The following is a 25,428-nucleotide window of genomic DNA, read 5'->3' as shown; positions in this document are numbered from 1 at the left end:
TGCAGTGATATTATCAAAGGACATGGTAGTGAATATGTAAATGTTCCAAAAAAACCTAAAAGAAAAACCTAAAAGAAAATTCACTTTCATTGAGGAAAACAAACCGTTAATAATGTTGAACGGGCTCGGAGTCTCTTCTGAAATGCTGCACTGCAGTGTGATGACTCAAATTGTGACACTCCATTGATTTTCCCGCCTTACAATCACAAACCCTACATCGCTGCTGCATTTTCAACTCTTTGCTTCCATGCATCTTTTTGTTTTTCTGGCCGACACCAGGCACCATCATGTGTCTTTTCAGACTGATTATAGAGTCAAAATGTGGTACCTCTGCACACATTTTCACACAGTGAATCAGCTGACAACTCATTTTTTTCCATTGAGAATAATACACAGAATATTGTGGGTAGACTTCTGTCTAATAAAATCTGTACACAGAACTGAAGAGGAGGAGTGAATCTGAACAATGGAGGATAAAACCTAATGAAGCACAGTTGTTAGTCTGAAGAGGGCAGTGTAAGGACACACAGACAGTTCAACTGACTTGGTGTATTTCTTCCATTTAGCCACAGGGCGCCACTGTTGTCTACATATGAGAAAACTCTGCAAATCCAGCCAAATGTAATAAAGTCTAAGCAGGAGGACATTGTGGACATGTTATTTTCAAGCTTCATTTATTTCATAAACAAAAAAAATTCAACCAAAAAAGTAAACTATCTAACAAAACACAGAGTCAAGCGCTAAAATAAAACTAATCAGAAAACGGCAGAACCGGACAGAAATTGACACACACAGGCTGAGTGGCAGAGTCCACTTTTTCCTTTAGCACTCAAGTATTCATTGTTTTACAAATGTTTACATCCATAATTACCATCTGATGAACAACATCCACAGCATAAAGCGGTGATAAGGAAACTTGGACGGCACAGTAGGATCAGTTTCAGTCTGCAACTGGTAGTTTATCTATTCTTTTAGCAGGAAATACAGACCCATTTCTTCTTGAGCCATTAAAGAGTAACGAGTGCAGACCATTTCCTTTGATTTTTACTGGAGCTGTTTTATTTTAAGGCACAAACACATCTAGCTCTACTTCCTGGTTACATAGCAGCTAACTCTTCTTTATCTCATTGTGCTGTTAATCTTAAATTTAGAGGAAATCCCATTAAAATGCTGCAAAATACACAGCAGTGTTTTTCCTTACCAACATATAGTTTGGATGCTGGTAAAAAAGGACATAAACATGGCAACAGTTTGGTGGCACAGCGTTTAAGTTGTATTCACAGACATAATGTTTTGCCTACGATGAGAAGAACATTTGAATGCTCAGGATCAAAGTGTAATACCACATCTCGGATGTTCAGTGGTAGATTTAAGACCCGTCACAGCTAAACATGTTTAACAAGCATTTTTTTGAAACCTGCAAACAGTGTTAACATTTGCTTCATTTAAATAAAACGGATCGGTATGATCTGAAAAGCTGTAAAGACATTCGAGGTTTCCTGCGTTTTTTTTTAAATCTGTGTCTAACATCCGTTACTGAAATACACCAAACCTGGATTGAGGTTAATGTGAACCTGTAATAATCCGTGACGACAGTACCAACCCTCTCATATTAAACCACACATTTTAGCTCCAGTAAATAAAAATAAACAAAACACAAACAATCAACAAACCAGACCTGGTTGAAAGTGTAACAGAAGTCCATTAAAACACTCTTTGGGTTATTGCAGCCTGACTTACGGACTAGAAAATAAATTCTATATAACAGGACGGTGTTTGCAGGCCACAGTGGAGAGGCACACGTACTGTACAGGCAATCCATTTGACTTTAGATGTTTTAGATGCAAACACGCATAGAGACAGGCGATGTAAATGCTGGATATTGTAACAGTGTAAAGTGTAATTAGAGTGTGCATTTACATTTACAGCAACATTTATACACAAATTATTACAATATCCAGCAAATCAATCCAGGTGATGTGAAGTCTTTGAATGGCTTGTGACTCTTTCCCAGGTCTGTCACAAATAAATATATTCTATATATATATAGTGACAAGTCTCACAGTAGCCAGGTTTATAAATCTATCAACATATTACTGAACAATTTGAATGATCTAAAAGGACAGTTAGTTACTAAAATACTGTTTAGACCCAACAAAAATAACATTTTACATCAGATTTTCACAGCCGGGTGAAAATCCAACATTATGGTATCCCTCATAGGTTTATATAATATCTATCAAATTGAAATGGGGATATTGGCTTTGGTGTTTACTGGTTGGAGATACCTTGTATGTCCACCTTGGAGCGACATTTGGGGAACGACAGTAACGACAGCACAACTCATTTACAGCACAATAATAATAATAATAATTAGAATTCATTCAAACACAACAATAGAAACAGGGATTGCCAAAAGTGGCCCTTTTAGCTACTCAGATCTGAAACCCTCCTTCAAAACCAGCCCTGCAGCCCCTTTTTATTAAGGACTCTAGACAGTTAAGGAGATATTAAAGGATTCAGGATGACTAAGGAAGCATTTGTTGTCCCAGCCTTCAAACATCAGAGCACAAAAACACTTGTTCTTATCTCACCAGTTTATATGGACACTGCCGATTAATCCTGTTTGATCCTTTAACATCTACTAAAAAAAAGTCTAGGAAGTAGACAGAGTTCAGAGATTTCCTCCAAACCCCTGACAATTGAGTCTGGCATGGTTGCATGTCAGAGACGATGTGTGAGGTCTTCTGGATAGGCCGTCGGAGGGCATGAGGCTGAAGAGGGTTACCAGACCGGGGGGGGGTTTGGAGAGATGGTGGGGATTCGAAGGGGTGGGGGGGGGGGACGGAGGGTTGAGGGTAGCCCTGGTTTCTACACATTCGTCCGACACTTGGGGAAGATGGGTCCTCCCTCAAGCCTTCTCTTTCTTACTGTAGATGGAGAGGAGGAGAAGAAGAGAAATAAAAACAAAAGATAAGAGAGGTGAAGGGAGGAGAGGGAGGGAGATTTTTTTGTTTTGACTTTAACTTTTACTCCTACGACTATAACTTGTTATCATCATCATCTAAAGCAGAGCAAAGTTAGCCTGCCTTATTTGCTTTGCATAAAGCAGGAAGAGAGGAAACTGAAAAAGGGGAAAAGGTTTCAAAAAAAGCAAAATGATAACTTCTCTTCAAACGGCTGCAGAAGCGAGTGTTTTTTGCAAAACATTCCCCTTGAGGGGAGAAAAAACAGCCAAGACGCTAAGATGCTGTTTCAAAGAGGAAAGGAGAGGAAAGAAGGTTGAAAGCAGAATTCTTCCAGATAATGCAGCAGAGGTAAAAAAGAAACAAAACAAAAGCACCAGACCAGGAGAAAAGAAAGATCCGACAAGTAAAAAAAGGCCGAGGAGAAAGAAAGGTAATGTTGCCAAAGAATAGAATAATACAACAGAGGGTTACTGTTGGGAGAGTGTTGGAGAAAACAACAGAGATAAACCATGAAGGTGTCTGCAGCTTCATAGTACAGACAAAGATGATAATTGCTATTGCAAGCAAAAAGGAGCAGTTTCATCCCATCCAATCAGACAGAAAGGGTATTAAGTGATTAAGTGGATGCTGTTGTCCAGTGAGATACTGATTCACTGTCTTGCTCAAGGGAAGTTCATACCTGTGCAATTTCTTAGTCAAGTTTACTTTCATTATTTTACTTATGTTGAGCATAAGTTGACTGCTCACAGATTTTTTTAAATAGTGGATATTCCTGTTTCCTCGTTTCTGGTCCAGTACGTTTCCTTTTCAGGCAGAGGTTCTTAACACTCTTATATGTTAAGAACATGTGGCAACAATACAGTATACTCTGAGTATAGTTGGGGTTGAAGAGCAACAACAGCTGCATTTAGGAGGCACTGGCAGTTGCCTTTGAACACCAGAGACAACTAGAGGAGAAAGAGAAGAAAGGAAAGTGATGAAAGGTGCTGTGGAGAAGCAACAGAAACTCTCAGAGGAAGATGACAGGAGGTGGCAGCGGCTCCGGTGGTCTGGAAAAGAATCAGGAGATGTTGGCAGCAGAAAGGCAAGGCTGAGCGGTCAAACAGTGCTGTGTTTGTGTTTCAGTTGTTCGTTTGTTTTTTTTTTGTTTTTTTTACTTAGTCTTGCACTTGAACTTTTTCCCGAAGGCCCTCTCCAGCTCAGGAACAGACAGAGTGAGGGTGAAGGAGCCGTCAGACTCTGATCTTACAACTCGAGCTTGAAGACGACAGGGGAGGAAAACGTTATGACAGGATTATGATGTGTATACTAAACTTCAAGTGGTGGTTTGGAGCATAATACAAGACTATAAAATCATTAGAAACAATATCCATAATCCAAACCCAGATGTAGACATAATTCTGTAACCCTAATCTTTAATCCTCCAAAATGACATTGATTCAAACATTTAAACAACTTAAAAATTAAAATGAAACTTTGTTTAAGACAAACAAAAAAAGCACTGACATTATCTGACATGAGACCAGCGCGCTGCGAAAGTTGTTATGTTGCAACTTGATCTCAGATCTCCTTAAAAGATGTAACATTCACTGACCACCTCTCTTTTTATCTCTTAACTAAGTCCGTCAAGCTACAAGTATGAACAATAAAACTTTTCAGTGTGAGGCAATTACACAGCCCTGAAATATTAACTAACAATATTAACAAATGTTAACTTTATGAAGCCTGTAAGGTTTCGTTTATAGTGAGAGGAGTCGATTTTACGGTAACTTGATGGTGTTTTTGTGGTTTTGCTGTATTTGGTTGTGTTAGAAACAAATGAAAGTTTCAAATGAAATTAATTCATCAAAATAATTGGTGCATAGAAAGAAACATTTCTTCCACCAGCACTATTGAGTCCTCTCTCATGCACGCACTCTTTTCTTGGTACTGATGTCATGACTTAGGAAGGCAGTGTTTTGATTGGCTGGAGCTTTCTGGCCGTACTACTGAGTTACCGGCTCATGATATCACCGATTCTTCTATTTGAGTCTGATTAAAAGTAGAACGCAAGAAGATATAGTGAAGATTAAAGTGTCAGCGCTGACGCACATAACTACTAACACCGCCAAATGCAATACTACTGTGTACGAGTTACGTAATCGACTGAAGAATTGTGACAGTCATCCAATACAGTATGCACTTGAAATGTTATCGTGAACTTTTGTCATGTTCCCGATTAAGTTTCTCAGAACAGATATAAAAAAACATGTCTGTGACTCAAAGCTGTATCTTTGCTAAAATACATGTGGATATGTGTGTGTGTGTGTGTGTGTGTGTAGCCCACCAAGGTCGTTGTTGTTCATCATGGCGTTGGAGCCTCGGAGGCGTGGGCCCTGCTGGGTGAAATGGTAGCCAAACTTCAACAGCGTGGTGTTTTTCTCCAGCATGCTGGCTATCTCCATCTCCACCTTGTTGCCTAACGGCTGGCTCTGGAGACGAGAAGACGCGGAGAGAAGAAGTGGGTTTGGTGTGTGAAAGCGATATGAGCGTTAAGAGGAAAGGAAGGATGGAGAAACGAAGACAGAGGAGATGAGGAGGAGAGGAAGAAGCTGGAGACACTTTCTTTTCCTCTCTACAAACTGACACTACAGATATATTGGTGATTGCTGTGGCAACAGAGAATGACGTAGCGGGGATTAAAATGCTGTTTTATTGTCAGTTTTATACCATTTCAATTAATCAATCAAATAATTAGTCAGGCGGTCAAGCCGAAGGGTGAAAGAAGTCAGGAAAAAGAAAAGGGGGCAAGAAGGATGAGAGGAAGTTGAACCAATGACTAAGCAGTGAGTCACACATGTACGACCACGCAGTATGACACATCACAATGCAATCTGGGAGCATTAGACTGAAGTGGCAGAGATGGCCTGTGTACACAACCTGACACACACACACACACACACGAGATCAGAGAGTCTATGTGTGTACTCTATCCAAAGTCAGAAAGCAATTAATGATGTATGTTTGAAAGTGTTTTATTGTGTGTGAGTTGGTACCTGATTGTCTATCTTGAGCTCCTGTAGTGTGGTGTTATTCTGCAGTGACTCTATGAGGGCCAGGATTCCAGTGCCTGTGATGAAGTTGGACTCGACATTCAGACTCTTCAGCGTTGTGTTCACCTTCAGCATCTCTGCCAGGGCCTGAGGAAAAAAAAAAACACTTACTGTATGTTGAATTCGCTCATTGCTTTGCAGCCATTTGCAGCAAAATACTACCACTGGTTGCCAAAGTGAGCAATAGCATAAAGTTTCTCTGTGAGAGTCACTGATGCACATTTCTTAATAAGATATTTCAAATTCATTATCAAATAAACTTTGCTGCATATCTTGATAAAAATATGTGATGAATAATCTCAAGTAATCTCAGCTCAATGTTAAGTGACTAAAAGTTCATAAAAATGCAGAAAATAAACCCTGGGTTTAAATTTTGTCAAACTTACTGATTAAAAGGTCAAGAATTAATCTATGTTTTATCTCTTGTGTTGGAAAGGTTATGAAAATAATACTGGCTCTGTCCTAGTCAGACCATAGAGTTTTTTTGTAAAAAGGGACATAAAACCGATATGTTAAACTGCCAAATGCATTTATGAAACATGGTCCATGTCTGAAAAGAGCCACTCGTTAATAAAACTATACATTTTAATTTACCTGATCCAGATCCACAAAAAACAAGGTAATAAGGATTCTGTGTATTTTAGTATGAACTCCTCTCTGAAATGTAACTTACGAATGCTACGGGGTCGTTGCTTCTGGTTCCTACGATACTGAACCTCTCCACCACAGTGTTCTTCATCAGAGCCTCAGCGTACGCCTTTAGAGTCGGGATGGGGATATTCTGCGTGTAGGAAAACATCATCAAAACATTTCAGCTCAGTAAACGTCTTGTGTTTTGGCCTTTAACGCAATTTGAAGATTGCTTCAGGTTTTTTGTGTTTTCATTCAAGAAGATTTTGCTTATAACAGTTAAAAGGAGCTTGTGTCACTTATGCTGAACAGTGGTTGCTGACAACAATGATATAACAAAATCTACAAAAACAATTGGATAATAAAAGTAATAGTAAAAAACAGCCTCTTCAAATTTGTCTAAAAATTGAATTAGACGTGTTAAAAGACATGATGGATGAATTAAGGAATAAATGTTTAATGATTAAATACAGAACTTTGCTGTAAAACAGGCTGACCACGTCAACAATGGTGAAGTTAGTGAGCACTAACTGTGTAACCTTTGTTTTTATCCTCATGAACACACAAACACACACGCGCTCTTACCCTGATGTTGTTGAGGTTGACCTCCACCAGGTCGGGGTCGTTCCTCTTCACTCTCATCAGAGTGTCCTCTACGTCAGTGGAGTTGGGCTCCTCATCAGGGACTGGTTTATACTGGGTGCACTGGATCACACCTACCATACATTAACAGAGCACATGCTCATATGTACATTTAATCTAATCAGATAAATCTTACTGCGGGAACAACAATCATTAAAACATGTGTAGTCTTTTCCCCAATTGACACATTTATTGATAGAGAGTTTAAGACTGCCAACTTCAAAATCTGCTTCATAAAACACTGTAACAGTATTATCTGAATAGTTGATTTGACTGCTAACACATCTGCCAAACAAAGCAAGCAGTTTATAGTATTAATGGATGTACAATATTTTCCCACAGTCAGTGATCATGATGAATATTGCTCTAGGTTAGAGGGCTCTGACAGTTCAAAAGTGCACTTTCTCAATCTCCAGAGAAGCATGTCATCCTTTAACTGAAGAGAAAACATCTAAATCACTAAATCATTATATTTTTTAAAACTATGCATATAATCTAATACAGGTTTTTATTTGTTTATGACAATAAAAACCTTTACCAAGGACTTGAAATTTGCTCACATATAATAGGTAATTCATCACAGTGAATGCAGCACAGACCTTTTAATTAATCTGCATACAGTATGTATAGTACGCAGTTTACTCTGATTACTTGGATTACAGAAATCAAGTTTCAGGTCCCCTTACATTTATTTTGTAGTCATATATGTAGTGAAATGAAGATAAAACAGAACAAGATACGGTACTGTGGTAATAGAAGATCTAAAACACACACAAACACACAGTACTTCAGGCTTACTGGAGAAATAAATGTGTGTTTCATGTCAGATAACAAATGGGGTTGTCTGTCTGAGATACTGTAACTTAAAGTTACAGTATCTCATAACTTAAAGTTATCTGACAATAAAGTCAGCTTGGTCAAACTTTTGGGTCAGTACACATAATTTATGTCTATGGTGAGAAATGTGATAAACATCAATATTGGGAAACTAAATTCCTTCTGTTGAATTAACAAATTTGCAGTATTTAATGCTGTATGTGATGAAGGACAAGCCAAAGCACTCCCTGTTGGCTTACAAATCTTTATCAAGTCTCAAACAATGACAAAAAAAAAGATTAACTTTAGCTCCTTGTCTAAACACTTTTTTTTACACACTGTCCTGTATATCAGTACTGAAAACAAAACAAGTTCAGCAGGTGTTCAGTGTCTGTCGCTACAGAGCTGGAAGAGAATCTATAGGATTAGTAACCAGAGTTATTTACTTACTGAGGGTTCAGTTTTAACGTGTGTAGCTGTGTTTGTGCGTGCATGGAAAGAAAAAAAAAAAGACAGATTATCTTTGGTAAAATAAACCAACATTCTGCCAACATGAGATCATTTCACTTGACTCTGATCCAACTTGCTTCAACATTTTTCTAGAATGAGGTGATATTTTCTTAAAACTGGTTGAGTGATCTGCTGTATTTCAGGGTCCTGTTACTTATTTTTTGTAAATTCCTGGAACAAATGTACTGTAGCTTTGTGTGTTATTTCTCTAAATCACAACTCAAACAGAAGTTTTAGTGTGTGTGTGTGTGTGTGTGTGTGTGTGTATGTGTGTGTGTTTTACGTACTGTTGAGGCCTTGCTTGTTGACTATGGTACTGCTGGCCAAAGCTTCATAGTACTGCTGGTTGCTCATCAGGGTGTGCATACCCAGGATGGCTGGAAGACAGCGAGAGGACAAAATGAAGATGGAAAGAACGGAGGGAATGAACGGCGGGTCAGAGGAGGAAAGAAAAAGATGGACATTGAAATGAAAGCAAAGAGAAACAAGAATCACACACACAGTCAAATACAAATGAAAAATTATACATATGTCTTGTTTCAGCCGTTCGGTGGACCACCATGCTAATACAGACGGGACAAAGACAGAATCACAAGCAAGTCGAGCTCGGTTTCAGATAGCTGAGCACAGCTGAGCCGTCTTTTGGATGATGCTATATCATCACTATAAAAGGATGTGAAGGTATTGGAATCCAACCCATCAGTGACTTAAAAATCCCTTATGTCCCTGCAGCGGTAAATCTGAAATATATTTTTTTGACTGAGCAGTTACTCTTTGTACTCGCTATAAAAGCAGCGATTTACAGAGTATTATCACCTCGTCTAGTTGTCAGAGAGACCGAGAGCATGAGAATAAACTGTGTTTGCAAAGACATAAACAGTACGGGAACACAGGCTACCAAGCTGCTCTCAAGTGAAGAAGGGGAGATATGTTACCTTCAACAACAGCAGGGACTCGTGCTCCTAAAATATGCCTCGTTTTCAAACTTCTAGAAGCAGCAATGATGTTTGACAATACATTTCTGCCATGATAACGCAGGTAGTAGGGTGATGTGGATACAAAGGTTAACACTAAATGTGAAATAAAAGAAAATACCTAAGTAGATAGGGGTTTTTGCTGTCAACACAATTTACTGTAAGAAGCCTGATTCTGCATTATTGGGAGGTTAAACAAGTTAATTAAACAAGTTTCATTTAATAAAGTAAAGCTATTCATACATCATTCAAAAATATTTGTGATTCTTTTATATTTTAAGAAAAAAAAATGTTTTAAGACTAAATATCAGACCGAGTCGGCAAAGGTCAAAGGTCAATAAAATCTCTCAACAGCAGTGATCCATCTTGAATAATCTTTATAATATATCTTTTAGGGCTGCATTGTTTAGACTATGAAAAGTTAAAAAATACACAACATCACTGTTTCTCAGAGGCCACAGTGATGTCTTCAAATTCTTTGTTTCATATGATCAACAGTTCAAAGCTCAAATATATTCAGTTTGCTGTCATGTATGACACAGAAAGGCTTAAATTCTCACATTTTAGAGGCTGCAAATAGCAAATTTTTCACAGTTCTGCTTTAAAAAATGATTAAAACGATTATTTGATTATTAAAATAGTTGCTGATTAATTTCCTGGCGAGTGATTAATTGATTAATCTACTACTCTACACTAACAGTTGCAGCTCTAATATGTTTTCAGCAACAGATGGAAAGGTTCTTATTCAATTAACTGAGCAATCTTTTTTTTTCTCACACAGCTCGGACACAGTTTGGACATGCAGCAAATATTTTGCCACAGTAGTGACATTTTGCATGCATTTAACCGAATTGATGAAAATTCCCACGTAACGTATCAACAGTTACAGACATCCAACAATCTGACTGCGAGTCAAGCTGCACGGTTTTTGCTAAATGTCTGTTTATAACACGAGACAACAACCCGAACATGACAAAAGACCAGAATTGTTCCATGCAAACACTGTGTGCAGTCTACAGATACCCCGGGTGGTGTTCAGTTAACAGACAGAAGGATCCAGCAGAGATGCAGGAGGTGGAGGGATGGAGGGGAAGGGTGGAGGGAAGATGGAAGGAGCACTAGAGGAAATGGAGAAGAGTTAGATTGAGGAAAAGATGATTAACAAGGGCTGGTGATGGTGTTTAAACTGATTAGTGAGAGGAGAGCGTCTGCAGAGGATGAGGATGAAGACTAATCTCTCCAGGATGTGTGAGTGAGTGTGCCTGATTTTTTTTTTCTGTTTAGTTTCAGAAAACAAGTTAATCTGCGTTTTAAAATATATCGATTAGTTCAAAATGAGATGAAAAGATATCAGTGAAATCTGATGTGAGGGAACATAAAATCCAGGTAAAAAGCAGTTAAAACTGATCTACAGCTTTACAAAAAAAAATCAGTATATTGTTGGTGAAAACTGAAACAATCTGAAGACAATAAGTATTATGCATACAGTGCATGTGACTGTGAGATGTGTGTTACTATACCTGCGATATCACAGAGTTCAGCATCAGTAGCACTAGCCAGCGCTTCTTCTAGCTCCGGCTCTAGAGTCACATTCTCCATAATAGGGTCCACCATCTTTTTAGGCACAAAGGCTTTCCCTACAAAATGATATGAAGATATATTTAATATACAAAAATACAGAACAAGTACTATCACCATGACAACTAACTCCTACTAGCACTGTAGTAAACCGAGGTCTAACATTTTGTGTAAATTGCAATGTATTTACTGAGGATAATTGGTGTTACTTTGGAATTTGTGAATTAAAGGCCCTCACACAGGTGTCTTCACTTACATAATTAGACCTTCTTATGCTTATCATCCCTCATCTGTACACCTACAGAGTCCAGAGAGAAGGTCTAAACAGCCAAGAAGAGTGAAAACACCTGTGTGGGAGGGTAATGGGTGTGTAGTGCCAGTGGTGGAAAGTAACTAAGTACATTAACTTAAGTGCTGTATTTGAGTATTTCCATGTTATGCTACTTTATACTTCCACTCTACTAGATTTCAGAGGGCAATATTATACTTCCTACTTCACTACATAAAGAGATTAATCATTGTTCATCTATTGTGCGTTTTAATAATGTTTCACTACATTAAAAAAATCGTAATAAAAAAAACTGTTTTATGTCACATTTTTGAACATATCAAAACAGAATAAATAAGCAATAAATATCAAAATCACTGTATTAAAAACTGTTTAATATGCAGGTAGTCGCAGCTGACATGACAACTCACTGTTGCTGGTTGTCATAGTAACACAATATGCTTTCTGACTCTGGAGTTTTGCAGGAGCTCAGCAGTCAAAAAAAACGAATCTGAGCCGACTGACAAAACTGCTGCTTAACAGACGGATATCTGTCGTTGTCTGTGCGTTCACTGTGGTGTTACACGTTCCCAAATTCATTCATTCATTTGTGTTATGTGGCTCTCTGATCATCGCTGGTATAAAACAAGACAAGAGACTTCCTGTCAGTGGAGTCAGACCATGTTTTTTTTTTTTTTTTCTTGAAGACTACATCTTCATTATAAGCTAACTTTAATTATTAATTATAACCATTTATTTGTAAATCTGCACAGCATCTGTCGGCTTTTATTCTGAGTGACTGAGAATGAGCCTATATTATTTAACTTCATATTGATCAAATATAGCCCGATATTATATTATAATATATTATATTATACTATACTGTTGTATGAAACTGTTAAAACTTGTGTACATATAAGCTACGCAAGTTATATTATGTTGGGTGGCTTGGGGTGCCATGACAAAAAAATTCCTTTCAAGGGGTGCCGTGGTCTAAAAAAAGGTTGGGAACCACCTTCACATCAAACCTGGCTACAGGCTTCCTGCCATCACTATGACTGATTGACTGTGAAGGCTCAGATGTGTGTCTGACAAGTGAAAGTGAACCTGTTTCATGCCCTACAATGGAGAACGCTGGAGTGGACTTTGTCTGAGAGAGTGGAGGGTGAGCAACAAATAGAAAACACAGACTGGCTGCCAGTGGAGCGATGACAGAAAGCTTTGAACGGAGAACAGAGAGTCCGCTCTGCTCACATGGTCCAGTTTGCAGCTAACTGGGTGTTCCACACCAAGAACTGGAAGTTAGACGCCTTGCTCATTGGGGGGGAGGAGAGGCAATAACACCAGCACAGAAGACTATGACGAAAGTGACAACAGGGAGACCTTCTAGAGTTTCACATAGACATGTCTGGTATCTCTCACCATCCATCACACACCTCTGTGTCCTCACTCAACTGGTGCTAGTGAGCTGACAGGCCTCCCAGGGGTGGTCTTGTGGAACAAACCACCCTGTAGGAAATAATAAAAATCCTCCAACTCATGGATACCTGAGGTTTACGATGCAGGCCTCTGAATTATAGAGCATCGTGAGACGCCATGTTTTAGGTGTGTGGCTGTGTTTATGCTGAGATTAATTTGAGAAGTAATTTGAATCTTCTCCCGTGTTTGTGGCTTATTTAAACAGACACAATTTTCTATATGTTTCTATATGTTTACAGATTTTTCCCATAACATCTACAAAATTGGAGATTCCATCCTCTGTTCAACTCAAATCTCAGATAACTCAGTTATCTTTAATATTAAAAGAAAGAATAGTGTTGACCTCTGATGTTCTTGTTATCTGTTTATTTGATAAAAATCTGTGTTTTCAACCAGCAAGAGCCAACTTTCCATCTAATTATGTTTACTATGAGAAGACAACCAGATTACTTATAGTAATACTTTACTGGAAGCTCTGGTTCTTACCTCTCTTCTCCCCAGTGAAGGGCACCAAGTCTTCTCTGTCAGGATGTTCTTTGGCCTGTTTCTCCAGATGAGCGAGCAGGTTGTCTCTCTGAAACGTTCCTGTTGGAGCTTTCTTGGTCTGGTCCTTCTGCCGCATCCCAGCTGGCAACAATGCATTCTACACAATACAGGAATTTACATAATTTAAAAGATTGGCACTGCATATTGGAGAAATAATCCATCATTTTAAACCTTGATACCTCCGTTATGTGCTGTGGATTGCTGTGGTTTCTTGTTTTGTTTTAGCCAGCGTTGCTCAGCGGTGGATGCAACGTCTGTCTATTTACCACTTTGGTCCAGTTTGAAATATCTCTACAATCATTGGATGGATGAAATTTTGTACAGACATAAACGGTCTCCACAGGATGACGCGTACTGACTTTTCATTTAGTGCCACCAGCAGGTCAAAACTATAATTTGTCCAACACTTTGGTTTACAACCAAAATATCTAAAAATTCATCACAAAGCCTGCTAGCATACTAAACTAGGATGATGAGTCAACATTATACCTGCTAAACATCAGCATGTTAGCATTGTGAGCTGTGAGCATGTAAGGATGCTGACATTAGCATTTAGCTCAAAACTGCTGTGCCTAAATGCAGCCTCACAGAGCTGCTAGTATAACTCATAGTCTTCTTCCAACTTGTCCCACCTCCTTCTTCCTGATAGAACCTCGCAGTACTGAATCAGGTTTAGATTTGTAACTGGTATTAATGTTGGAGGAAAGGTGACCCTTAAGAGACACCCTTGTTCTTATTGGGCAATGACAGAAAAAAATGCATCAACTGTGTTAGTATTAATGCAAATATGGAAGAGATATAGCGATGTTGGTATCTTTGCTCTGGTTAATATAACTCCCACATCAGCCCCTATCTCTACTCCAGCACAACACAGGACCAAGAAATCTCCCAGAGCTTTGCTGCTCACCATGTTATTTTCAACCTAAAGCAACATTCAAAACCAAGCTCTTAGAAGTGCTACTTATAGCTTCATATCTAATCTGTCCTCTCAGCACTTTAGAAGCCTCTCTCTCCTTTCTGTCTCACTCACTTTCTCTCTTTCCTCTATTATTCACCTGCCTTCCGCCCCTCTCGTTTAATGCTTCAAAAGTATAAGATTATCAAAGTAGTGACAACTTTCATAAATATACCAAACTGTTTACACAGTCGGACCGAATTTACATTGAATATCTTCGGACATAAAAGAAAAATAATCTCTCTCCGTCTCTCACACAGCTTTTCCAGTAGTGGTTCATAAATGTTCACGTGATCAACAGTAGTATTTATAGGAAAGCTGGGAGTATATCTCACCATCACTGCCGAGCTTTTTATGTCTAACAGTTATATCAGCTGTAGATAACACACCTCTTACACTTGGTTATTTTTATCCGTATGAAACTCTGGCTTTCGCTCCTGTCTTCTCCAACTTCCCTCTTTACTTTTGCTTGTCATTCCACTCCTCTACCTCATTTGGTATCTCCCATTCTTCCTCTCAGCAGCCACAGCATGTATCTAAGAGCACATACTGTATGTATTATGCACATGTACTATACATATCTCTATGGACACAAGAATGAGATGCAGGGGTTAACTTCTAAGTAATAAATGAGTAAAAATGGACATTTTCATTTTAAACCTGCACTAGCTGTTTTTGGCCACTTGGGGGCAGCAGAAACAAGCTGTTGACTCAACATTCACAAACAAACTTGCTACCAAACAGTTGCTTATATATACAGCCAACAGATACGGAGCAACAGTAGCATTTAGCTGGAGTTGTGTTTCTGGTTACCTGACGAATAAATCTTATCACTCTTGTTTTAGCTCTATCTTGGTTTTCACCACTCCCTGACGAAAATATCTGACTCCTTAGCAGCTAAATGCTCCAGTAAGTTAACTAGCTAGTTGCTGACTGTTTCCATTCAGCGTATAGTGGGTTTATCAGAGTGTTTTTGCCTTAAAACAGCTGCCTGCTATGTCTACAAAAAACTATGACGAGAGCGGTGAGAGTGAACAAAAACGGTAGAGTTGCGGGCCGTAAACAATGAGCCCAAAGATGCTAAAATGCTCTGTAGAGCTGAGAGGAACTGCAGAGTCAGGTCAATTCTCTGTGAATTTATCTTTACAAGTGACCTGTTTCACATTACACATAGTCATTTGACCCCTTGTTAATATATAAACATTGATTAGTGTGGCATGGTTGAGTGAAAAATTAAAAAACTCAATTGAGGATGAACCTTTTGTGATTTGAAAACTGGTACCAGTCATGTAAAGTATATATGATTTGTGTGAAAAAGGGTAAAAACAAGCAAAATCACTAGTACAGCCTCAGTGGTTGTGTCCATAATTCAACACATTTCCAGATTAAAAAGGATGTTACAACAGGAGATATTGTATAAATTTCAGCCACATAGATGTGACTGTGGTATCTCAGAAGAAGTAAACAATATGAACCAGTTCAAGTTACAGTGTGTAAATATATGACGGTGAAGCTGTATGAACTCAAAAAACACAAAATGTTCCCCAGATTGATGACTTATCTCTCTTGAATCAGAGAACAGCTGGTGGACATGTTGTTTTTCTGTCAGACATTATGAGGCTTTCTCTGTGACTTACTGGAACTGATGTGTGCAGCCTTGCTGGGAAGGTTACCGTGTTTCCCTAACTAATTCAGCACTTTACGGTTGGGTAACAGGTTACCCTCATAAACAGGCACAAACATGGTAAGCACACACACACACTGCCTCTTGCTGTTTCTTCTGTTTACATCATGGAGTCCCTCAGGTCACTCAGTGCTGACATTAGTCACCATATCACACAAACACACACACACACACAAAGGGCCCAGCACATAATACCCTTCCAGTCATCCCCTTGGCATTGAGGGGAAATCCAGTCACTTTATGAGCAGTTAAGACATTCGTCAGAAAGCTATTACAGCTGCTGTCACCACCTCCACCCATGATACATCACTGACGCCAGAAGCTGGTGATGGATGCATCAAACGCAGGAATAAACATATAAAGAAACAACTGAAACTAAACACGAGTATAACTGATGTACTGTGCCTACTACAGCACAATGACTAACAATATGATACATCGAGTCCCGTAGACTGCACTTAATACAAGAGAAATACTGTAAATGATAAGGAAGATGGCGATTAAACTGTGGCACGATAGGACCAATTCAGTCACATTAAAGTTATTTTCACTAATTTAATTTTACTTTAGTGCACAGACTAAGTAAATTCATGAAGTAACCATGGAGATTTACAGTATCACTGTCCTCTAAGGTGATTTTCTTACAGGACTTTCATAGATTACTTTATCAAGACGTTTAGGAGTCCTGCAGTTTGTTTGTTTTTCTGTAAATATATTGAAGGGGACATATCATGTCTTTAGTGATTTTCTGTTATTTTTATACTGTTATTATGTAATTTATCTATTTTAAACATGGTCAGAGTTCCAAAACTTGAGGTGAACGTATGTAAGCCTGCTTTGAAGGCTTCGTTTGCAAAGTTACCTCTGCTTCCTCCTCGTAATGAAATCAGATCGTTTGTACATGACCCCAAATGGCCGTCTGTTCTGTAGTCTTTGTTGCTAAGGTTGTTCACGTTGTCCGCTTGCCTATTACGAATTCAGGTTCGAACATGTACAGATATATTTGAGAAGTTTCCATTTTGAGTAAAGAAAGAGAAAAATAAGTGAAATTCTATTACTACTGTTAGTTTATGTAGCTATCGGAAGTGGAATCTGGCCAATCAGAACAGAGTGGGCTCATCAGGAGGCGGGCCTTAAAGAGACAGGAGCTAAAACTGCCTGTTGGAGACAGAGGCTGAACTAAGGGGCTGCATGAAGGGCCAGTATAAGATAAATAATACACAAAGATATTCCAGTAGAGCTCCAGAATAAAATAAAGACCTTGAACTATGCATGATACATCCCCTTTAAATTCCAGGTTTTTGTGAGAAAAAAAACAACACTTATCTCACAACCTCCGGTAAAACCTCTATCATTTGGAGAAATCTTTCCCTATAAATGTTATTGCATACACTGCACACTTCAACTGCATTTTGATCGTAACATGAGTATCCAAACAACCAAGTCTAACGGTCTCCATGTGCTGTAACACTAGCTTTACTGATTGTAGGTCTATTAGCTGGTTTTGGCAATACTGTACCTCATCAGCATTCCACCGTACTAATACTGTGGAAACCATTAGAGCATTCAAATGTTTTGCACTCTGGCTAAAGACAGAAATTACTAAGCTAAACGGCCATTCGAATGAAAACACAGGGGGCTGTAGTATAGTATATTATGGCAGGGTGTTCTATTTAGCCGGCATAAGCCCATAACACTCCACTGACACCAACATACTGACAGAAACTCCTCCTTATGGACTGTATATTATAAACTTACATCAGGATCCAGCTCCTCTAATTCATCTTCTAATCGCTGCAGCTCTTCCTCTGAGAGTTTCTTCAGCAGCTCGTCCTCATCTATGTCCCTGTACTTCTCCATCTCCTTCCTCATCACAGACATGATGGACAGCACACCTGGGGACAAAAAAATGACAAACTCTTACAAATAGACACAAAATTGAAGCGCTTGGTTGGATTTTTCTGTTACAGAAGATAACAGGACATTAAATATCAGTAATACTGACGCATGTGCTTTAGGTAAGAAATGATTTTTGGATTTTTGCTAATCAACTTTTGGATTTAAACCATATATTTCAGCAAGCTAGCTTCAGATTTCTGGCAATGAGAGTTTGCTTTCACAGTATGTCACTACACTAATCTTTCATCCGTCACGCATTTTTTGTACTTCCAAATTGTTTGAGGTGATAAAATTACAAATTGAGCCAGACTTTTTACTTCAATCATCATGATCTCTTATCTTGCATTCTCTGTGTAAGGTTTGGATTTAGTGAGATGATTCAGCAGTAAGTTCAGTGCTGCCAAAGTAAGGTTATACTGCATAAACACACACATGTGATCTGAGAGGCATTAAAACAGTTCCCTCACCTCAGTGACCCCTCCAAACGAGAAAAACAAGACGTAAGATCAGGAGCCTGTGATTAAAAAAAAAAAGAAAAAAAGATATCTGTAGATGGAAGCAGAAATCTAAATTATCAGTGTTTATTGTTTGAAGGATTAGATCAAAGCAAAGCTGACTTTGACAGTCAAATGCCAAAAAGTCAACCCATGACACATGCTTTGGCATTACTTTAAGGCAGATATGACATATGGTCATTGATTTTGATGTTGCCCCTTGCTGTAAAAAAAAAAAAAAACAGACTGTACTCACCTCAATGACCTCCAGCTCAGGAGTAAAATAACAGCAAAGGCAGCCAAGTGCCCGTAGCGCTCCTGGCAAAGAGAGAGACCTGGAAGAGGCAGAAGTACAGAGTGAAGTGATTAATAGCTTTCAAAATTAGAAAGGAGTAAGTCATCTTTGGAGAAAAAGAATTTTTATTATAGATCTGCTTGTTTTCCTTTTTCTTCTTGTTCTTCCCTCTCTAGTTCTTCATTGAGCGACTGACAGGATAGCAGCTACAGAGTTCTGGGGAAATAAAATCTTTGGTTTGAACATTTTTGTATCATGTCATAAAATGTTTTTGATAGTGCCTCATTGAACTGCCATGTCTGAAATGCTCGAGTAAGAATGTAACCTTTACAGACCAGATGATGTTCTGCAGATGAAGATGCACTGAAGAGGATTCATTCCATTTCACATTCCTCTACTATTCATATTGCATGTTGAAGCATTCGGCCTGCTGGTAGAAGATTCATTTCAAGTGCCAAGTTTCCTGATAAGGCAACTTGTGTCATTTTACATTTGTTAGCTGAATTTTTTTATATATATATATATTTTTTTAAGTTTCAATCCTCATTTGCGTTCTAGTGGTGAGTTAGATGAGAAGATTGATACCATTCTCATATATATATAGCTTAGCTAAGCTTATCATGAAGACTGGAACCAGGGGGAAACAGCTAGCCTTGCACTGTCTAAAGTTAACACAGTCCGCCTACCAGGGTTATGTGGCGGACTATTTCTTGGCTGCAAACAGTAACTTCCTGGGATATCCGCTGGTTGCCTGGCAACTGCTCCCAGCCAACAAATAGTCCAGTACATAACTCCCTGTAAAACAGCAAATTGTTGTTTTTAGGTTGTTGTTTTTTTGTACGGATTAAACAAACAAGGTATAACATGTTATTAAGTGAGCTAAAAAAGTGCTGGTAGGCAGATTTTGTTACCTTTGAGTCTTTGTGCTAAGCTAAGCTAATTGGCAGCTAGCTGTAGCCTCAATGGAAATATATGAGAGTGGTATCGATCTTCTTATCTAACTCTTGTCGAGAAAGCAAATAGGCTTATTTCCCAAAATGCTATTCCTTTAATTCTTTAATTGCTGTTTAATTCTGTGTTGTACAAACCAGTTGCTACTAGCAACAGAATAATGTTGGATGGGCTACTAACATAAAAAATATAAACATGTTCACCTTAGTTCAGCCACAGTCTACAGAGGTGTAACTTGTTACAGGTGCTTGATAGAAACTTTCCCTTTCTTTTCTGTGTATCTAACAACGTCTTCAGTTAGCATTACAATTTTTCACTTGACGTTTTGTCTGTCTAAACTAACGCTCCATTTCTGCCATGAAACTGTGTAAAAAATGTAGTTCTGCATTTCTTCTCAAAGTACTCTGCCAAAAAGTCTAAAAATTAACTCTGGATAAACCAAAAATCTTGTCTCTCTTGGTTTCTTTCTCAACAGGCAGTGATGATGGATTGGAGATCTTTTTCCTCTCTCAAATTCTCTACATGGCAGGCCGGGGTCTTGGCTGTGGGACCAGATGACTGATGATGGATGAGCTGCAGCAGAGCATTTGTGGGTCACAACACCAAATGTTCAGCATAACTGCCGTCTACGAGCCCCGGTTCCTTAAAACTAGGGGTCAGACTTTGAAATGTGTTGCCGTTAGACGTCCACATGACAAGACTAATAATAAACGTAATGAGCCTGCATACAAGGATGAGAATGAGGTCAAACTAGGCAGAAAAATGTTGAGATATAGCTCAAAAACCAACCAACGTGCGGAAGAAAGCTGCATTCAAGGGGCACAAAATGTGAGTGCAAAACTTTTCCTTTGAAGTATGTCAGCAAGTGTGTTTTGGCCAACCTCCTAAAAGGTGCCTCAAGCGTGCCATTGTTTTGTTCTGCTTTCTCTAAGCTCCATGACAAGACAAGTTTCCAAAGCCAAAGATGAAGAACTGGGCTGAACTCCAAATAACGTTGCAAGTCTGCTGGAAGAGGCTGACCTTCTCTGATGATATCAAACAGACCTGCTGCTCTGTTTACAACATTTCTACAAGCTTCTGCTTTATTAGAGGACATTCAGTGGGCAGGAAAGGAAAGAAAGCTAGAGATTAACTGAGCTTGAGAGTATCCTTTAAAGTCCTAAAACACTAGACTTGATCCTTGGCCTCTAGACCTCAAGCCTCTGAGAATAGCAGCACTGATACAAGATCATTAATCAACTCAGATCTGTGTAAAACCTTAAAACTGATGTAAACTGGCAAGTGGGCTTGCATCTTTGCCCCAGAATCACACAATTCAGCTACTCCTGCAGAGCAAAGTGTTATACTAATATGCTTTAACAGCAAATTTCTTCAAATTGTAAATCTTTTGGTTTTATTTTAAACATAAACCCTGGAGGAGCTGGGAGTTTTTCGCCTGTGAAATACACATAAATCTCTGTAAAGCTCACACACGCTCTCAGAGTGGCCAAAAACTCTTTACAGCAAATAAATCAGCACATAAAACAGTGCAGGCAATGGGACCCCAGCTCTGGACTCGTAGATGCTTTAGCTGACTACTTCCTGTTAAATGTCTTCTAACAGTTTACACCGTCATTAAAAACATGACCCTCACTGTAAATTACGTGTAAGTGCAGTATGAACATTATGTTACAGTCGCCTCTAAACTCAAACACAGGAGCATGAGGTGGCCTGACACTATACTTCACAGAGTTGTGAATAAAAACATAATTAATGCTACAAACTCCACATCCCTTGTTTTTTTAAATGGCAATGAAGAACGCAATTGGCAAATTTGACTCCAAAATATCTTAAATGTCCTAATGCTAACTGCAGGTTGAAGGTGGATCTGTTTAAGAAACAATTATCTCAATAACAATATTGCTACAGGGATAAGTTTGTGTCACTAAAAGGTGCATTAACAGGCTTCATAATACTTTATACTATTTATCTTCTGTGGTATTAGAGTTTTATTGTGGCATTTGTTTGCTGTCTTCCTAAAATATTTTTGCATGGTTACAGTTCTTTGAATTGTAGACATCTCTGAAATGGCCCAGCAGAAAGCAGCTGAGAGACATCTGTCATGATGCATGTGGCACAGATAAGCTAATAAACTAAAGGATAGTAAGTGTGTGTTTTCTGCTGTGACAGTAATGAGTGTTTCACTTTTATTAAGCTTTATGTTTAGCACTGAAATGACGCATAGATTCTTATCAAATTAGATTATTAAAGCACATTAAAGGGAAAATTCACCACTGTGAATATGATGATTTCTTAAAACTAGGTCATGTATGTAGTAGAGATGTGAAATTATCTTTGAAATTTGTGCCCTATGACTAGAGAAAACTGAGAAAAAGGCTGCAGATTTTCCATATCACTTTTAAGGGGAAATCCTACAACAACCAGAATGCATTGTGCACATAACAGCGGCGCCACGTCTCTGCTCCGACGTTATATTGTAAAGCAAGTTGTTTGTGTTTGTGTTTGTGTTCTTCATGGAGAAACTCAGCAGCTGAAGTTTGTGTATCAGGCTGCGGCTGTTGCTTATCTCTAGTGGTCACTTTCTCCTCCAGTCCACACTCTGTTGTATCTGATTCAACAGCGCGATATTCATCCTCATATCATGAAACTAGTTTTCTTCCAAATATACTGATATTTTGAAGTATTTAGTAGTATGATATTTTTGTGTCTGCTTTTCCCTATCTCTAGTGTAACATGGTAGGTGGAGTGTTTTGGGAGACCCACATTTGGCCGTCCTTGAAGGCACCACTACAGAAAACGAGGAAACTTAGTTTGTAGTGTAATGCAGATCTCCAAAGTCTGCCAGATGATGTGAACGTGACGTGATGCACGACTTTTTTCTGCAAATGAGCAGGGAGCTCTGGGTGCAGGTCACATGGATGGAGGTTAAACATTGTTCATTTGCATGTACTACCCACACTGTAATGATACAATGCTGGTTGAAGTTTCCCTTTAAGTTGTTAAATGTATTTTATAGCTGTAAGTAAAGCTGACATAACAATAAAGTCATGGAAACCATGATCACAGAATCATTTTTAGACATTCTGTCTATGCTAAAATTTAATGAGGACACTAAACCATCACTGCTGTGTCTCCATCTCCACTTTGGGGACCAGTATGGAGTCATATATCATGATTTGTATAATGAGGAGCCAAGCTCACTTGCTGCCTTGGACCTGAGGTCAGGCCATCTGTGCATTCTGCAGAGGTCAAAATGTCATGCACACCTGTGTCACTTTGCTAATCTGAGTGTTGTTTTAGTGTAGTTTGCTACTAAGATACATTACTGACCCAAAAGATGAAGAACAGACTTGTAAATGTTTGTGCATGTTTTAAATAGGGAAGAACTGTGCAACACAAAGTTAATTAGATCGGCACATGCAAGCTCCTGTAGGAAAATCACAAAGGATGCTGTTTTTTCTCTCAGGTCTACCACAGTGAACAACAGAGCATGCAGGGATAAACAAAACTGAGAGGAAAACCGTAACCTCCTGAGCAACAAAGGTTATATGGCTCCATTAACTCTACAGTGATGTATGTAGGTCACAGAAGACCTGACAACCAACATGTCAGCATCTCACAGCACTTGCTGACTGTAATCCTGATTATGCAAGATGGTGATACTTAAATTCTTAAATTTATACAAGAATACCAAAAGGTGACAAACTTGAGGTCAGGGGCCCCAACTTACCACATGTATATACAACTGTTTAGTTCATTAGTTTGTACAAAAGTTCAAAACTAAGAGTAAAATATGTGGATTTGAATAAAATTATTATGCGTCCCCCAACAGCATCACTGGTATCAAATGAACCAGAGTAGAATATATCACACATTGCACTGCCGAGGGCCCCCAACAAGGTACAAGACAGTATCATAAAAAAAACCCTATCTGAGAAGTTTAAGTGACTTTAAGAGGGAAACCTATAACATCTATTAAAACTATTAAAAAATATTCCCAAACAAGAAGGAAACTTTTTCACGGAATTAAAAACTATTCCCCAGTTTTCCTAAAGAAGTGCCCTTTATTCTCACTGACCACATGGAAACTGTAAGAGTTGTGCTGGACATTGTCTTAACCTAGATATGCGTTCTTCACTAATTTGACTGTTTTACAGCGTGCAGTATAATTTTTGCATTTATTTCCGTACCTCCTCCAGCGCTATTTATAGCCGGACAGTCCCGCTGGGTGACAGCAACGAATACTTTGACCAGATATGGTTTCCTTCAGAGCCGCCTGGAGTCGCACTGCGCGGTCCGCTCTGCAGCAGGCAGGGGCACAAACCGGGAATCCGCAAAAAACTCCTCTAGACAAAACCGTCCATGACCCGCAGATAATCCTGAATTCAGCAGATTTCAGCGTGCTCACAAAAGTTTCCTCCCCCGTCCCTGGTAGTCTCTCAGCGGGTTCGCGGAGGCTCAATCTCATCTCCCGCAAAGGGCAAAGTAAAGTTATGGGGAAGAGATCCTCCTCCCCCCTCCTCCCCCCACACGGCTGCCCTGTCACTCCAGTGATGTCATGAAGTGGGAGCCGCGTCCATTATCGGACACTTCTCAGGCACTGTAACGTATGACACGAGCCATTTTCTAACTTATATTTAAGTTTGATCCGCTTGGAAATGCTTAAATGTTCGCGGTTTGACAACATGTAGTGGTGAAAGTACTCTTAAAGCGCCTACTACAGTCAATATTATATTTATATGGATCAGGTTTTGCCAGTCTATCGTTTCAATGGCAGGAAAATTAAAAGATAGGTTCATAATTTTCCAAGTCAGTCTTAAAACAATAGTCAGGTGCCCATATTAACACTGAAACATGTTTTGCTGGCTGTAATCATTCCTCCTGTTCATACTGACCTTTAAGAGATCCTAAATGCACTTATAGTGTAAGTGAGGGCGGACAAAATCCTCGTTTTTTGAGCAAAAATGTATTTTAAAGTTTAACTGAATGACGTTTCATCCATCTGAGTCAGTCAAAGAAAGTGGATCTCTTCCACAGTTAGTCTCTTTAGTCTTGACAGTGTTTTCCTGTTCAGCTGCAGTGGAAAGATAGTAACAGTAGCTTTTAAAGATTTTGACTTGATTTGACTCATTTGTAAGGCTGAAGCCTAACATTAGCTTCAAATATTTTAAATACATTTTGCACAGAAGGAGGACTGTGGAGTTTGGTCCCCATCACTTACATTGAAAGTGCATTATGAAGGGATCTTCTAATGGTCAGTATGAACAGGAGGAATGATTACACAAAGAAAAACATGAGTCAGTGTTCATTTGGGCATCTTAATATTGTTTTAGGACAGACTACGGAATTATGAACCAATCCTTTAAGCTTAAAAGCTTTAAATACACACTCATGACCACAAACCCAGCACAGAATGGTAAACAAAGTTAGTTACTATAGTGAACCTAATTCAACATTTAGCAGTGGAAGAGCTGGATATCTTCCTAAGGAGTTGGTGAGGAGCAACAGTTGCCAACAGTTAGTCATATCCACTCATGGAGATAATACTGCAGGAGTTGTGTTTACAGCTTATTTCCACTACACCAAGAGAATGAAAAAAAAACTGTTATGGCGGGTTGAAGTAAAAGTACACCTGCAGAAATGAAG

General features: G+C 38.9%; 1 protein-coding gene across 2 annotated transcripts; it reads right to left on the bottom strand.

The window, feature by feature from the left end:
- Positions 1-576: 576 nt before the first annotated feature.
- Positions 577-24,478, bottom strand: tmod1 (tropomodulin 1). Of its 2 annotated transcripts, XM_042390191.1 has the most exons (13): positions 23,973-24,476; positions 18,793-18,871; positions 18,510-18,556; positions 17,902-18,038; positions 13,445-13,601; positions 11,154-11,270; positions 8,947-9,036; positions 7,277-7,407; positions 6,735-6,842; positions 6,005-6,148; positions 5,296-5,440; positions 4,127-4,226; positions 577-2,930 (listed from the first exon to the last, which is right to left on the bottom strand). In XM_042390191.1, the coding sequence occupies exons 4-13, from the start codon at positions 18,022-18,024 to the stop codon at positions 2,912-2,914; spliced, it is 1,134 nt and encodes a 377-aa protein (XP_042246125.1). In that variant the 5' UTR covers positions 18,025-18,038; positions 18,510-18,556; positions 18,793-18,871; positions 23,973-24,476; the 3' UTR covers positions 577-2,911. The 2 variants fall into 2 exon arrangements, with proteins under 2 accessions (XP_042246125.1, XP_042246133.1); XM_042390199.1 differs by lacking the exon at positions 4,127-4,226 and having other exon boundaries at positions 23,973-24,478.
- Between the last annotated feature and the right edge of the window lie 950 nt (positions 24,479-25,428).

Source organism: Thunnus maccoyii, chromosome 2, assembly GCF_910596095.1.
Source record: "Thunnus maccoyii chromosome 2, fThuMac1.1, whole genome shotgun sequence".
Lineage (NCBI taxonomy): Eukaryota > Metazoa > Chordata > Actinopteri > Scombriformes > Scombridae > Thunnus > Thunnus maccoyii.
Note: the sequence above shows the minus strand (reverse complement) of the source record. Positions and strands in the feature narration are given on the sequence as shown.

Bases quoted from the DNA above. Each gene is read 5' to 3' on its own strand.
- tmod1 (XM_042390191.1), bottom strand. From the start codon at position 18,024: ATGTCTGTGATGAGGAAGGAGATGGAGAAGTACAGGGACATAGATGAG. The intron at 7,408-8,946 runs GTACGTAAAACA...AATGTATGGTAG, and splicing joins CAACAAGCAAGGCCTCAACA to GTGTGATCCAGTGCACCCAG. The intron at 5,441-6,004 runs GTACCAACTCAC...TCTCGTCTCCAG, and splicing joins AGCTCAAGATAGACAATCAG to AGCCAGCCGTTAGGCAACAA.